This window comes from Schistocerca cancellata, chromosome 6 (assembly GCF_023864275.1).
Source record: "Schistocerca cancellata isolate TAMUIC-IGC-003103 chromosome 6, iqSchCanc2.1, whole genome shotgun sequence".
Classification (NCBI taxonomy): Eukaryota; Metazoa; Arthropoda; class Insecta; order Orthoptera; family Acrididae; genus Schistocerca; species Schistocerca cancellata.
The window spans coordinates 24132423-24146787 of record NC_064631.1 but is presented as its reverse complement, the minus strand read 5'-3'; the positions used below and the strand labels follow the sequence as shown (position 1 = coordinate 24146787).

The 14365-nt window shown below is 40.3% G+C and overlaps 1 protein-coding gene across 1 annotated transcript in view; it reads left to right on the top strand.

Annotated features, from left to right (window-relative positions):
* Positions 1 to 14365, top strand: part of LOC126190774 (CCR4-NOT transcription complex subunit 11) — a 111214-nt gene that overhangs the window by 31981 nt on the left and 64868 nt on the right. Inside the window, exons 6-7 of the mRNA XM_049931308.1 lie at positions 3413 to 3545; positions 3803 to 4012. Coding sequence (XP_049787265.1) covers positions 3413 to 3545; positions 3803 to 4012 — 343 coding nt within the window. The remainder of the gene's footprint in view (positions 1 to 3412; positions 3546 to 3802; positions 4013 to 14365) is intronic.

Genomic DNA, 14365 nt, shown 5'->3' with positions numbered 1-14365 from the left:
TCTCTTTGAGTCTTCTTGTTGCTCCTTTTGCTATCCATTGGCCAGTGTCAACAGGAAATACTGCTGACTGTTTTCATTACTCCTATTTATTTGATGTGACATCTGTAGCTACTATTTGTGTGTAATCTTTGATATTTTCTTCTTAAGCACTTATTCATTTCTCTCATTCTCCATGACCCGTTTCTGCTCTTTCTGTATCCAGTGAAGTATTGTAGTTTCAATAACTTCTTCAGTTCTTTGATTTGTTCCATCTGTTCTAGGCCAGCAAGGTGGCCAAAGACTTTCAGTATTAAAAGCACATCCTGCCAATGGCTTTGTCAAGGAGGACAGATGAGTGTACAGAAATTCACGACATTCACTTGCCCTTGGTGTGGGAAACTGCCCCTTCATATGGATGTATCAGCAATGATAAATAGCATGACAATGCAGAAGGCAATGGAAACCACTGCATTAAAGACACGTAAGGTGTACCTACATGCCATGTATCATATTATTGGAAAAGTATCATGGTGTATCTCCATTGGCAGAAGATTATTGATTAGGGGACTGCTGAGGGGAAGATGATTATGAGAATAGATGTAATAATGAATGAAAGAGTAACATTCTGTGAGCCGGGGTGTGGAATGTCAGAAGTCCAAATGTCATAGGGAACCTAGAAAATCTGAAAAGTGAAGGCTCAGTCTAGGTTTAGTGGGAGTCAGGGAAATGAAGTGGAAAGAAGACAAAGATTTCTGGTCTGATGAATATAGGGTAATAGCAGCAACAGAAAATGCTGGGAGCAGGATTCATTATGAATAGGGAGGTAGGGCACAAAAGTGAACACTTCAGTGATATGATTGTTCTCATTGGAATCAATAGGAAGCCAACACTGACAACAGTAGTTTAGATATGTATGCCAATATCACAAACAGAAGCCGAAAAATACAGAAAGTACATGAGTATACTGAATAAGGAATTCAGTTCCTAAAAGGAGATGAAAATCTGATAGTATTGTGGGATTGGAATGTGGTTGTAGGGGTTGGAATAGAATATGGTCTGGGTAGCAGGAATGAGAGAGGAGAAAGACTTCTAGAGTTCTACAATAAATTTCAGCCGTTAATAGTGAATATTCTGTTCAACATTCGCAAGAGCAAGAGGTATACTTAAAAAGTCCCAGAGACCTGGTAAGATTCCAGCTGGATTTCATCATGGTGAGACAGAAATTTTGAAATCAGATTATGGGTTGTGTAAGGCATACCAAGAACCTGAAAAAGACTCGGATCACAATTTAGTAATATTAAAGAGTAGACTGAAGTGTAAGAGAATCAGATAGGAGAATCATTATGGAAGGAAGTGGGATCTTGAAGAACTGAGGAAGGAAGAGATGTGTTTGAAGTTTGCTAAAGATGTGGGTGCTGCACTAAGGAATAACATTAGGCAGTTTTCAGTTGAAGAGGAGTAGACATCTCTAAAAAGAGCAATCACGGATATTGGAAAAACGAACATAGGTATTAGTATGGTAACTGCAAAGAAGTCTTGGGTAACAGCAGAAATACTCAGTTGATTGACAAAAGAAGGAACTACAAAAAAATTTTAGGGAAAGCCAGCAATACAGCAATATAAATCACTTAATGAATGAAATAAATAAGAAGTGCAGGGCAGCCCAGATGAAATGGCTGCAAGAAAAAAAGTGAAGAAATAGAAATTATCACAGGAAGGACTCACCTGCATAGAGAAGTCAAAACGACCTTCAGTGAAATTAAAAGCAAGGTGGCAACATTAAGGGTGCAGTGCGAATTCCACTGTTACATGCAGACAAGAGAGCGGATAGATCAAAAGCGCACATTGAAGATCTCTATGAGAGGGAGAACTTGTCTGATGACATGGGACAAGAAGAAATTGGAGTTCATATACAGAAGAATGTAAAAGAAAATTGAGGATCTGTTAGATGAGGACCAGTTTGTCTTTAGAAAAGGTAAAGGCATCAGAGAGACAGTCCTCACGTTGTGCTTGAGACTGGAAGCAAGACTGAAAGAAACTCAAGACCTGTTCATAGAACTTGTCAACATGGAAAAAGCGTTAGGCAGTGAGAAATGCCACAATATGTTTGAAATTTTGAGAAGAATAGGACTAAGCTGTAAGGACTAAGCTGTAGGGAAAGATGAGTAATATACAATATGTACAATAATGAAAAAGGAAAAACAAGATAAAAGACAAGGAGCAAAGTGTCCAGATTAAATGGTGGAAATAAAAGAAAGTTTCAATGGTGGTGGGGGGGGGGGGGGGGGGGGGGAGTTAAAATTCAGGGTGAAAGGATATTAATTATAAGATTCACTGATGTCGTTGCCATCCTCAATGAAGGCGAAGAAGAATTACAGGATTTGTTGAATGCAGTGAACAGCCTAATGAGACAGAAGATGGATTCAGAGTAAACTTAAGAAAGATGACAGAAATGATCATGAAGTAGACAAAGTTAAGGAACCGTGTAAACAGAAGACTAGCACAGGCAAGAAGGACATTTCCAGCCAAGAGAAGTCTAGGCTGTAATTTAAAGAAGAAATTTCTGAGAATGTAAGTTTACAGCACAACATTGTATGGTAGTGAAACATGGACTAGGGGAAATCTGGAACAGAAAAGAATCGAAGCATTTGAGATATGATGCTCCAGAAGAATATGGAGAATTGGGTGGACTGATAAGGAATAAGATGGGTCTTTGTAGAAGCGAAGAAAGCAGCGTACTTCTATGGAAAACACTGACAACAGGAAGGGACAGGGTGATAGTACATATGTTAGATATCAGGGAATAACTTCCACGATACTAGAAGGAGCTGTAGAGGGCAAAAACTGTAGAGGAAGACAGAGACTGGAATACATACAACAAATAATTGAGGATATAAGTTGCAAGTGCTACACTGAGACAAAGAGGTTGGGATGGGAGAGGAATTCATGGGGGTGCTTCTAACCAGCCAGAAGACAGAGTGAGGAAGAGGGAATAGAGAGAGAGAGAGAGAGAGAGAGAGAGAGAGAGAGAGAGAGAGAGAGAGAGCTTCATTCTCAGCTTGCAATGTAGAGCTTCATTCTCAACTTGCAATGTAGTTGTTGTAGTCCTGTCTGTTTAATCCTAACTGTACATGCATCTACTTTCCTTACATTTTCCCTTCAGACATCATCCCCCTTCTCCAGCATGTTTCAGGTTTCTTCTGTTGGTACCTCGTTTCTTTCATATTAGCTTTCTATTTTGGAAACTGACTGTATTTAACAAGGTCTCATATTATTCTACATTTTTCTTGTGATGTTAAGATGTCGCCGTTTAAATTTGGAATACCTGTATTGTTATTCATCTTCTCTGTTTATCTAACTAAATAAAAATGAACTGTTCATACTAACTCTATCTAGAAGTGCTGGTTCTTTTAAAGTTATTATTTATTTTCAGTATGTATTCTGAGCAGAACATTGCAAAAAAGACCGCTGAAGCTCTCTTGACAGGCAACAATCCAGTTGTTGATCAGTACTACAAGCCAGAATTTCTTCGTTTAGCACCACCATTGCATAGTTGTGAAGATGAGGTGAGAATTTTTTTTGGTGATACTGAGGACATGTTGTTTTTAATATGACAGCCCTTTAATGATGTTCTGATATTCCATGAAGAATATTGTAATGTTTAGGAATATTTTCTACTTTTTTGACTGTTGAGTACTCATTTCCTACTGCATTGAGACATTTCTTTACTGGGTAATTCTGCTGCTGTATCTCATCTTCTATTTGTTCCTTAGATAAATTTAACACTACTGTTATCATTAATTTTGTTATGAACTGCTTCCAGCTGGTGTGGCTAAATGTTACTGGTGTTTCGGAGCTTAAAGCAGCATATGATGTCACAATGTGTGTGTCAAACAGTGAAGGAGTAGAGGCAAAGCGTCTGATGGCAAAAGCATTCAAGGGCGCTTTAACGTTACAACAGCAGCAACATTTACTGACTGAACTAGATAATGATCCAAAACTTGTATACCATATAGGACTTACACCAAGTAAGGTAGGTTTCTTTTTTTGTTTGTTTCCTGAATAAAAATTAGTTTCTTTTCTTGCCTTAATGGTATTATTGGCATTGCTTCCATTTACCTTATAACTGAACAGCTATAGAATGCCCATTATTTATTTCCATAGTTCCATTAATTGTTTTCCAATGTAGGCCAGCTATGCTTTAAAAGCTTTTCCTCTGATTGGCATAATGTATGTTGTTTACTGCTTTGCACTACTTTCATTTTTTAAACACGACATGTGGCGCTGCTTAGAATACCTTTAAGATTTTCTGTGTCTGGCATAATTGTTTGTCAACTAACAGTGTACCACTCCAGTGACATATGAATGGTTTAAAAGTTAGGAATGGAAAGGGAAACACAGGTAAGAAAGCTAACATATATTTGTGCCACAAACTATTTTGTAAAGTGACAGTAAAAAATCCTATAAGATTCCAAATAGTGTTAATTGGTTTAATGTCTGTATTACCATTAAAATAATAAGTTGTGAATCAACAAATAATAATATAAAACACTACTAAAAATCACACAAGTGTAGGTAATACAGATGTGAGATACAAAGATATTCTCAGTGCAGACAACAATGATTCAGCAAAACTGGCTATGCTAAACCCAGTGCATTCTCAAAAAGGACGAACAAGCGCAGTATGAATGATATCACTGAGTGAACACAAAAATAAATTTGTCCGTTTTAGTATTTTAACACTCCCACAAAACGAGAACTCAGATATACAATTCTGTTTGGAACTCTTCCCTTCCTCCTTTTTTTAGCCGACAGTAAGATGTCATTCATTGAGAATTCTTTGAACATCCTGTATGCTTCAGATTTTCAGTCTCTTTCATTTGGTCTTAAATGTCACCTTTTGCATTGGCTTCATTAGGATGTCAGCTTGTTGATCATAGGATGGAACATATTTCAGTATAAAGTGATGCTATTTGTACTAGTGATATGCAAAATAAGGCACATCAATGTGCACTTCGTTTTTAGTAAGATTTCCTTTTCTCAAGTTTCAGTATTCAATTATTTCAAATAATGTTTAAATAATGTGTGGTTGATGCACCGAGTAGTTGATGGGCACATTAACAAGACTGAAAACATTGCTAAGCGTTCGGATGAGGACTAGACTGGGAAGAAGCAGTGGATTGTGAAGAGGTGGTTATGAATGTAGAGTGATGTGGGAAACATGGTATCAGAGGTGGAGATGGGCGTGGAAGAGGGGCTAACAGAGGTGATGGTCAAAAGAATATTGGGATTGAAGCATGTGTTGTTAGACCAAAGTCCCATCTATGTAGTTTAAAGAGGCAGGTAATGGGAGAGGAGGATAGAGAGGACATATATTGTGAAGCAGTCATTGAAGTTGGGTGTATTGTACTGAGCAATGTGTTCTGCCTCTGGGTGATCAGTTCTGGTCTGGGGCACAGTTTGGCAGTGGTAGTTCGTTCATGTGAATAGCTGGTTGGTGTTTATGTCCACATAAGAAGATGGGCGGAAGTGATAGCAGAAGTCGTATCTGCTATGCCTACTTTCATAAGTGGCCCTTCTCCCAATCAGATATGCCTGAAATAGGGTATGATGAATGGATGCATCGTAATGCCCTATCCACAATTATTCGCACCCATGCCAAAGTGGTGGTCCTCTCTACATCGAGTCTACAAAATATCCTGGTCCATCCTTATACTAGACCTTCTCCCAACTCAAGCCACATGGATCATATGCAATTGGAAGACCTAGGTACAAGACATGTCTTATGCAGCCATTCTGCACATCCTATTCCAGTCTGGTCACAAGAGTTTCCTATCGTATCAGAGGCAGGGCCATCTATGAAACAAGTGATATCATACACCAGCTCTGCTGTAAAGTTGCAGACACAGTTATGTGAATACGGGCATCAACCAGTTGTCCACCCAAGCGAATGTCCCCTGCAAACTGCAGCTGAGAACAGTGTTGCCCATTCAGTGGCAGAATGTGCTTATGAGCACAATGTGGATAACTTCAAGACTTGCTTCAGAAACTGTGCCATCTAGGTCCTCCTCCCTCCCCCCCCCCCCCCCCCCCCCCCCCACGCCCAATTACCAGCCTCCCTGATTTACATAGTTGGGAATCATCCTAAAGCTGTATCTACACCAGCCACACCTGCAAAACCAAGCAAGAGGTTTGATGCAGGATGGCTAATGTAGATATAAAACTGAGCTACTCTGCGCAACAATGAACGAATTCTGCACAATGTTGGTGCATCAAAGGGGATGGTTTATTCATGCATAGCTCTATTTAGCTTGTGGTTTTTTTCCCTTTTTATTGAGAAGCTTGTGTGTGTGTGTGTGTGTGTGTGTGTGTGTGTGTGTGTTAAAGAACAGACTCTTCAGTCCCACAATCCTGATGGCCTCCACTAGCCCCTGTCATACCCTCACCTCCACCTCTGATCGCATGTTTCCATGTCATTCATTCTACACTCGTGCTTTACACTTCTGTTGGTATCTGTTGACTTTCTCTGTGTGACCTGGACTTAAGTTCTACTATTATGCAACAAATTACTGTTGCTGCAGCTGCTGCTCCTGCAACTGTTGCAGCAGATGTTGGTGCTGCTAATGATGATGCTATAGCTCCTGCAGCTTCTGTTGAAGAGTTTCAGAATGTCCTTATCCATAGCACTGCATTTGTCTAGTTTACCAATTACCAAACTAATGTTGATGTTTAATGTGATATGAAATCACATAAACAGTGACAATCAAAATAATCAATCTAGCAAAGTCATCTAAAGTGGAGATGCTGAGTCACAGACAGGTGCAACAAAAAGACTATCACAAATAAAGCTTTCAGCCCGTAAAGCTTTCATCAAAAATAGATCACACACACACACACACACACACACACGTGTGAGCTGCGATTGTGTGAGCGTGTATGTCTGTCGTCTATTTTTGACAGAGGCCTTACAGGCTGGAAGCTTTATTTGTGACAGTCTTTTTGTTGTGCCCATCTGTGACTCAGCACCTCCACTACATGGTGAGTGGCAACTTTCCTTTTCATAATATTGTTACATTCCATCCTGCATTTTCCATTTGTTTGAAAGTCATCTACAGCTTGGCTGAAACAAGTTCAAATGGAGGTCCATGTGAGGCCATAACACAAAGCCAAGAATCACCAGTAAAAACTATGCATATACAGTCACAAAAAGAAACAATAAGAATCAAAATCCGATAATGTAATCCTGTTTCAGATACACTATATGCACATGTGATCCAGTAGCTGGCAAAGAAACCTTTTAACAGAGTTTTAGCTCAGCAGTGTCAGCCGCCTTTACATTAGCTGTTGTTCACAGGTCTTGCCCAGGTGACTTCCATCCTGTGTCATTGTCTTGCCAGCAGTTCACTTTGTGCCTCTCATAGTGCCTTTCTCGGTAATGGCGCCAAATGTGGTGTCATTGTTGACTATGTTAGGCTTAAACTCCGTGTAGTCAGGTGAGCATTGAGTGATTATTGTGGCTGGGACATAAAAATTGTCATGAAATACAGAAAGGTCTGCAGTAAATTGATGCATTTTGCAGGGACTGGCAGTGGAATCAAGCAGATTTAATTGAAACATGTAAGAAAAAGATAGATTGCTACTCCCTGTAAAGAAGAGAGACTGAGTCGCACATAGACACAGCAGCGAAGTAGACCACCGTGTGGCACACCGTGTAGCTGAGCACAACATGCTTGAATCCAGTTGCTGCTTCACAACCTGGACCACCTGTATCCTCCCCTCCATCACCAGTATTTCTGAACTGCGCAGATGGAAGTTATCCTTACAAATTACACCCGCCTCAGCTTACGGTAACCTGTTGTCCCCATACACTCAATGCAATAGTTTCCGTCCCCTCTGTCCTATCACTTCCTCTCTGTTCTTATTCCCTCTTGTGTGCCACTATCTGCCTACACACCCGTCCATGTTTCCCTTCCCTTCCATTCTCACTACTCTCCTGTCCCCCGCCACTGGTAACCTGCTATGCCCACATACTCTACGCAACAGTTTCTGCCCCCTCTGTCCTATCACTTCCTCTCTGTTCTTATCCCCTCACCCTCTTTGTGTGTCACCCTCTGCCTACACAATCATTCATGTTTCCCTTCCCCACTACTCTCTTGCCCTCTCCCCCCTCCTCCCCGCTCCCCCCTCCCCCCTAACCCTACTCCTTCTGTTCTATGTGAAAGTTGCATTCTAGTCCGAGCTGCCAGAGATGGCGATCGTGTGTGTGTGTGTGTGTGTGTGTGTGTGTGTGTGTGTGTGTGTGTGTGTGTATTTCCTCTTCTGACAAAGGCTTTGGCCAAAAGCTTATGTGTAAGTGTCCTTTCTACATCTACATCTACATTTATACTCCGCAAGCCACCCAACGGTGTGTGGCGGAGGGCACTTTACGTGCCACGGAGGGCACTTTACGTGCCACGGAGGGCACTTTACGTGCCACTGTCATTACCTCCCTTTCCTGTTCCAGTCGCGTATGGTTCGCGGGAAGAACGACTGGCTGAAGGCCTCTGTGCGCGCTCTAATCTCTCTAATTTTACATTCGTGATCTCCTCGGGAGGTATAAGTAGGGGGAAGCAATATATTCGATACCTCATCCAGAAACGCACCCTCTCGAAACCTGGCGAGCAAGCTACACCGCGATGCAGAGCGCCTCTCTTGCAGAGTCTGCCACTTGAGTCTATAGTTTTGCGCATCTGCTCGACGACCCTTCTTGAAGACTGGGACTACCTGCGCTCTATTGCAATCATTTGGAACTTTCCGTTCCTCTAGATACTTGTGGTACACGGCTGTTAGAAGGGGGGCAAGTACTTTCGCGTACTCTGTGTAGAATCGAATTGGTATCCCGTCAGGTCCAGTGGACTTTCCTCTGTTGAGTGATTCCAGTTGCTTTTCTATTCCTTGGACACTTATTTCGATGTGAGCCATTTTTTCGTTTGTGCGAGGATCTAGAGAAGGAACTGCAATGCGGTCTTCCTCTGTGAAATAGCTTTGGAAAAAGGTGTTTGGTATTTCAGCTTTACGCGTGTCATCCTCTGTTTCAATGCCTTCATCATCCCGGAGTGTCTGGATATGCTGTTTCGAGCCACTTACTGATTTAACGTAAGACCAGAACTTCCTAGGATTTTCTGTCAAGTCGGTACATAGAATTTTACTTTCGAATTCACTAAACGCTTCACGCATAGCGCTCCTTACGCTAACTTTGACATCGTTTAGCTTCTGTTTGTCTGAGAGGTTTTGGCTGCGTTTAAACTTGCAGTGAAGCTCTCTTTGCTTTCGCAGTAGTTTCCTAACTTTGTTGTTGTACCACGGTGGGTTTTTCCCGTCCCTCACAGCTTTACTCGGTACGTACCTGTCTAAAACGCATTTTACGATTGCCTTGAACTTTTTCCATAAACATTCAACATTGTCAGTGTCAGAACAGAAATTTTCGTTTTGATCTGTTAGGTAGTCTGAAATCTGCCTTCTATTACTCTTGCTAAACAGATAAACCTTCCGCCCTTTTTTTATATTCCTATTAACTTCCATATTCAGGGATGCTGCAACGGCCTTATGATCACTGATTCCCTGTTCTGCACTTACAGAGTCGAAAAGTTCGGGTCTGTTTGTTACCAGTAGGTCCAAGATGTTATCTCCACGAGTCGGTTCTCTGTTTAATTGCTCGAGGTAATTTTCGGATAGTGCACTCAGTATAATGTCACTCGATGCTCTGTCCCTACCACCCGTCCTAAACATCTGAGTGTCCCAGTCTATATCTGGTAAATTGAAATCTCCACCTAAGACTATAACATGCTGAGAAAATTTATGTGAAATGTATTCCAAATTTTCTCTCAGTTGTTCTGCCACTAATGCTGCTGAGTCGGGGGGTCGGTAAAAGGAGCCAATTATTAACCTTGCTCGGTTGTTGAGTGTAACCTCCACCCATAATAATTCACAGGAACTATCCACTTCTACTTCACTACAGGATAAACTACTACTAACAGCGACGAACACTCCACCACCGGTTGCATGCAATCTATCCTTTCTAAACACCGTTTGTACCTTTGTAAAAATTTCGGCAGAATTTATCTCTGGCTTCGTTGTGCCTGTCTGCAGTTCAGTGTGTCATCCAGTGAGAAGCAGTCTATCTTTTCCTGATATCCCAACATAAAGTTAAAATTGTGAAATTTAATATAATGCACATAAGCAGAGAGAAACACCCATTTTTATTTGTTTATGCAATTGGCAACTGATCACATGCAAGTCACACAAGCATTAAATAATGAGAAATATGCATGTACATCAGTTGTAAGTGGTATGATGACAAAAAATTAGATGTAGCATTCAAAACCATCCTTCAACTGATTCCCGAATAACATCTCGTGGTTGGGGTTCACAGTCATGTAGAATTTTCAAAAGACCTTGTATTCACCATTGACTGTAGAAATTATTTATTTTGTGTATTGCAGTTTCAGCCTGAAGACCATTATTCATTATATACCACATGTGCATCAGGCCAAAATTGGAAAAATGAAAAGAAATCATTTCTCCAGTCAGTGGAATTATGATATCATTTAAAGAGATTCTTGAATACAGCACATCAGTCTGGGACCCATACCAGATACTATTAATTGAGGATACAGAGCAAGAAATGCGGCATTTTTCATTATTGGTTTATTTATTAAGGATGTAGTCATCATGTGGATGCTCATCCAACACACTGCCACTACACAATAGGCATTCTGCATCACAAACAGGTTTATTTTTTAAAAAATATCAGAGTGTGAAAAATTCAGGAAGAGTCAAGCAACAAAGTGTTTCCTTGCATATCATGAAACATCAAAGATTTTAGAAGCAATATGGGGATTTAGTGAAAATCATTCTTTCTGCACACTACTACTGCCATGAACAGGTAAGGCTTCTAATTGCAGTTGCTAACTTGAAAAGTTATGACAAAACCCATGGGTGAGCTCACTGTAACTAAATTGAGACCTCTTACAAAATTTATTCAGTCTGTAATGATTCTTAAAAATAAATTTCTTCAACATATTGTTAAGTAGGAATCTAGAGGAGAAATGCAAGCCATAAAAACACGCAGATGCCAACTATCCTGTGAAAGCCCACTTAAAGTGTTTCAAGAACCGGTAATAAGTGAGGAATCTATGAATATACTATGTTATTCTACATATTGCTCCCATAGAGACAACAAAGATGAGATTATGCTAATTACAGTAGCCACAGAGGCAATATGCTATCATTCTTGTTGTAGTCCATACACCAATGAACCAGCCAGAGGCACTACTATTTGGTGCAGTGAAAAACACCCTCAGCCATGCACTTTGCAGAGTGTGGATATAGATGTATGAAAGAGAGAGGCAGCTATGTAAACATAGAGTTCAAGTGGCAAGTAATTTCTAACCAGAGAGGAAGGCTGCAGTGTAGAAGGAATGTAGAATAGCTATATAAATGAAAGATACTTGAAGACAGTAGTTTATACAAAGTTGATGAAAATGAGGTTGATGAAGTGGTACAGTGAAAATAATTTGACAGAGCCCTGAAAGATTAAGTTGAAATGAGGCACCCAGAGTAGATGACATTCTCTAAGAATTATTAAGATCCTTGAGGAGACCAACTGTTACAAAAATGTTCCACCCATATGTGCTATGTGATATATGTCTTAGTATGAATGTAGTAATCTCAAATCAAAGAACATAGGTGCTGAAAGATGTATTACCAAGGCATCAGCTTATTTACATTGTGGTTGCAAAGTATTAACAGGAATTATTTATGGAATGATGGAATGACCAGTAAAAGCTGACCTGGGGAAAGATAAGATTGGGTTCTAGAGAAATGTAAGAACATGCATTTCATTACTACCATGGGACTTACTGTAGAATATAGAGTGAAGGAAAACAAAACCATATTTATAGTATTTGTAGATTTAGAAAAAGCTTTTAACATTGGTGACTGGAATGCACTCATTGAAATTCTGAAGGTAGCAGGGGCAAAATACAGGGAGCTAAGTGTTACCTACAACTTGCTCAGAATCCAAACTGAAGTTGTAAAAGATGAAGGGTGTGAAAGGGCAGCAGTGGTTGAGAAGGAAGTGAGACAAAGTTGTAGTGTGTCCCCAGGGTTATGCAAACCAAATATTGAGTAAGCAGTAAAGGAAACCAAGGAGGAATTGGGAAGGAAATTATTAAAGTTCAGGGCATAGAAATAAAAAATTGAGGTTTGTTGATGACAGTGTAATTTAGTGAGGGGCAGTAGCTGACTAGGAAAATCAGTTGAACAGAAAGGATTGCATCCTGATAAGACATTATAAAATAAGCATCAGCAAAATTAAAAAAAAACTAAAGAAATTTAGTCAAATTAAATCAGGTGATGTTGAGAGAATTAGAGTTAGAGGGAACTAATTTAGGAAATTACGCACTAAGGTAATGGGTGAGTTTTGCTATTTGAACAAAAAATAACTTTCAGTGATGGAAGTAGAGGGAACATAAAATGCAAAGTGACAGTAAGTGTTCTTGGAAAAAAGAAATTTAACATTTTATATGTTTTAAGTCCCCCCATGAACCATGGACCTCGCTGTTGGTGGGGAGGTTTGTGTGCCCCAGTGATACAGATAGCTCCACAGTAGGTACAACCACAATGGAGGGGTATCTGTTGAGAGGCCAGACAAACATGTGTTTCCTGAAGAGGAGCAGCAGCCTTTTCAGTAGTTGCAGGGGCAACAGTCTGGATGACTGACTGATCTGGTCTTGTAACACTAACCAAAATGGCCTTGCTGTACTGGTACTGCGAACGGCTGGAAGCAAGGGGAAACTACAGCCGTAATTTTTCCCGAGGGCATGCAGCTTTACTGTATGGTTAAATGATGATGGCGTCCTCTTGGGTAAAATATTCCAGAGGTAAAATAGACCCCCATTCGGATCTCCGGGCGGGGACTACTCAAGAGGACGTCATTACCAGGCAAAAGAAAACTGGCGTTCTACGGATCAGAGCGTGGAATGTCAGATCCCCTAATCGGGGAGGTAGGTTAGAAAATTTAAAAAGGGAAATGGATTGGTTAAAGTTAGACACAGTGGGAATTAGTGTAGTTCAGTGGCAGGAGGAACAAGACCTTTGGTCAGGTGAATACAGGGTTATAAATACAAAATCAAATAGGGGTAATGCAGGAGTAGGTTTGATAATGAATAAAAAGTAGGAGTGCGGCTAAGCTACTGCAAACAGCATAGTGAACACATTATTGTGGCCAAGATAGACACGAAGCCCACACCTACTACAGTAGTACAAGTTTATATGCCAACTAGCTCTGCAGATGACGAAGAAATTGAAGAAATGTATGATGAGATAAAAGAAATTATTCAGATAGTGAAGGGAGATGAAAATTTAATAGTCATGGATGACTGGAATTCGATAGTAGGAAAAGGGAGAGAAGGAAACATAGTAGGTAAATATGGATTGGGGGTAAGAAGAGCATAACTTAAACATAGCTAACACTTCGTGCAAGAAGCATGAAAGAAAGTTGTATACATGGAAGAATCCTGGAGATACTAGAAGGTATCAGATAGATTGTATAATGGCAAGACAGAGATTTAGGAACCAGATTTTAAATTGTTAGACATTTCCAGGGGCAGATGTGGACTCTGACCACAATGTATTGGTTATGAAATGTAGATTAAAATGGAAGAAACAGCAAAAAGGTGGGAATTTAAGGAGATGGGACGTGGATAAACTGACTAAACCAGAGGTTGTACAGATTTTCAGGGAGAGCATAAGGGAACAATTAACAGGAATGGGGGAAATAAGAACAGTAGAAGAAGAATGGGTAGCTCTGAGGGATGAAGTAGTGAAGGCAGCAGAGGATCAAGTAGGTAAAAAGACGAGGGCTAGTAGAAATCCTTTGGCAACAGAAGAAATATTGAATTTAATAAATGAAAGGAGAAAATATAAAAATGCAGTAAATGAAGCAGGCAAAAAGGAATACAAACGTCTCAAAAATGAGCTCGACAGGAAGTGCAAAATGGCTAAGCAGGCATGGCTAGAGGACAAATGTAAGGATGTAGAGGCTTATCTCACTAGGGGTAAGATAGATACCGCCTACAGGAAAATTAAAGAGACCTTTGGAGAAAGAGAACCACTTGTGTATGAATATCAAGAGCTCAGATGGAAACTCAGTTCTAAGCAAAGAAGGGAAAGCAGAAAGGTGGAAGGAGTATACAGCGGGTCTATACAAGGGCGATGTACTTGAGGACAATATTATGGCAATGGAAGACAATGTAGATGAAGATGAAATGGGAGATACGATACTGCGTGAAGAGTTTGACAGAGCACTGAAAGACCTGAGTTGAAACAAGGCCCTGGGAGTAGA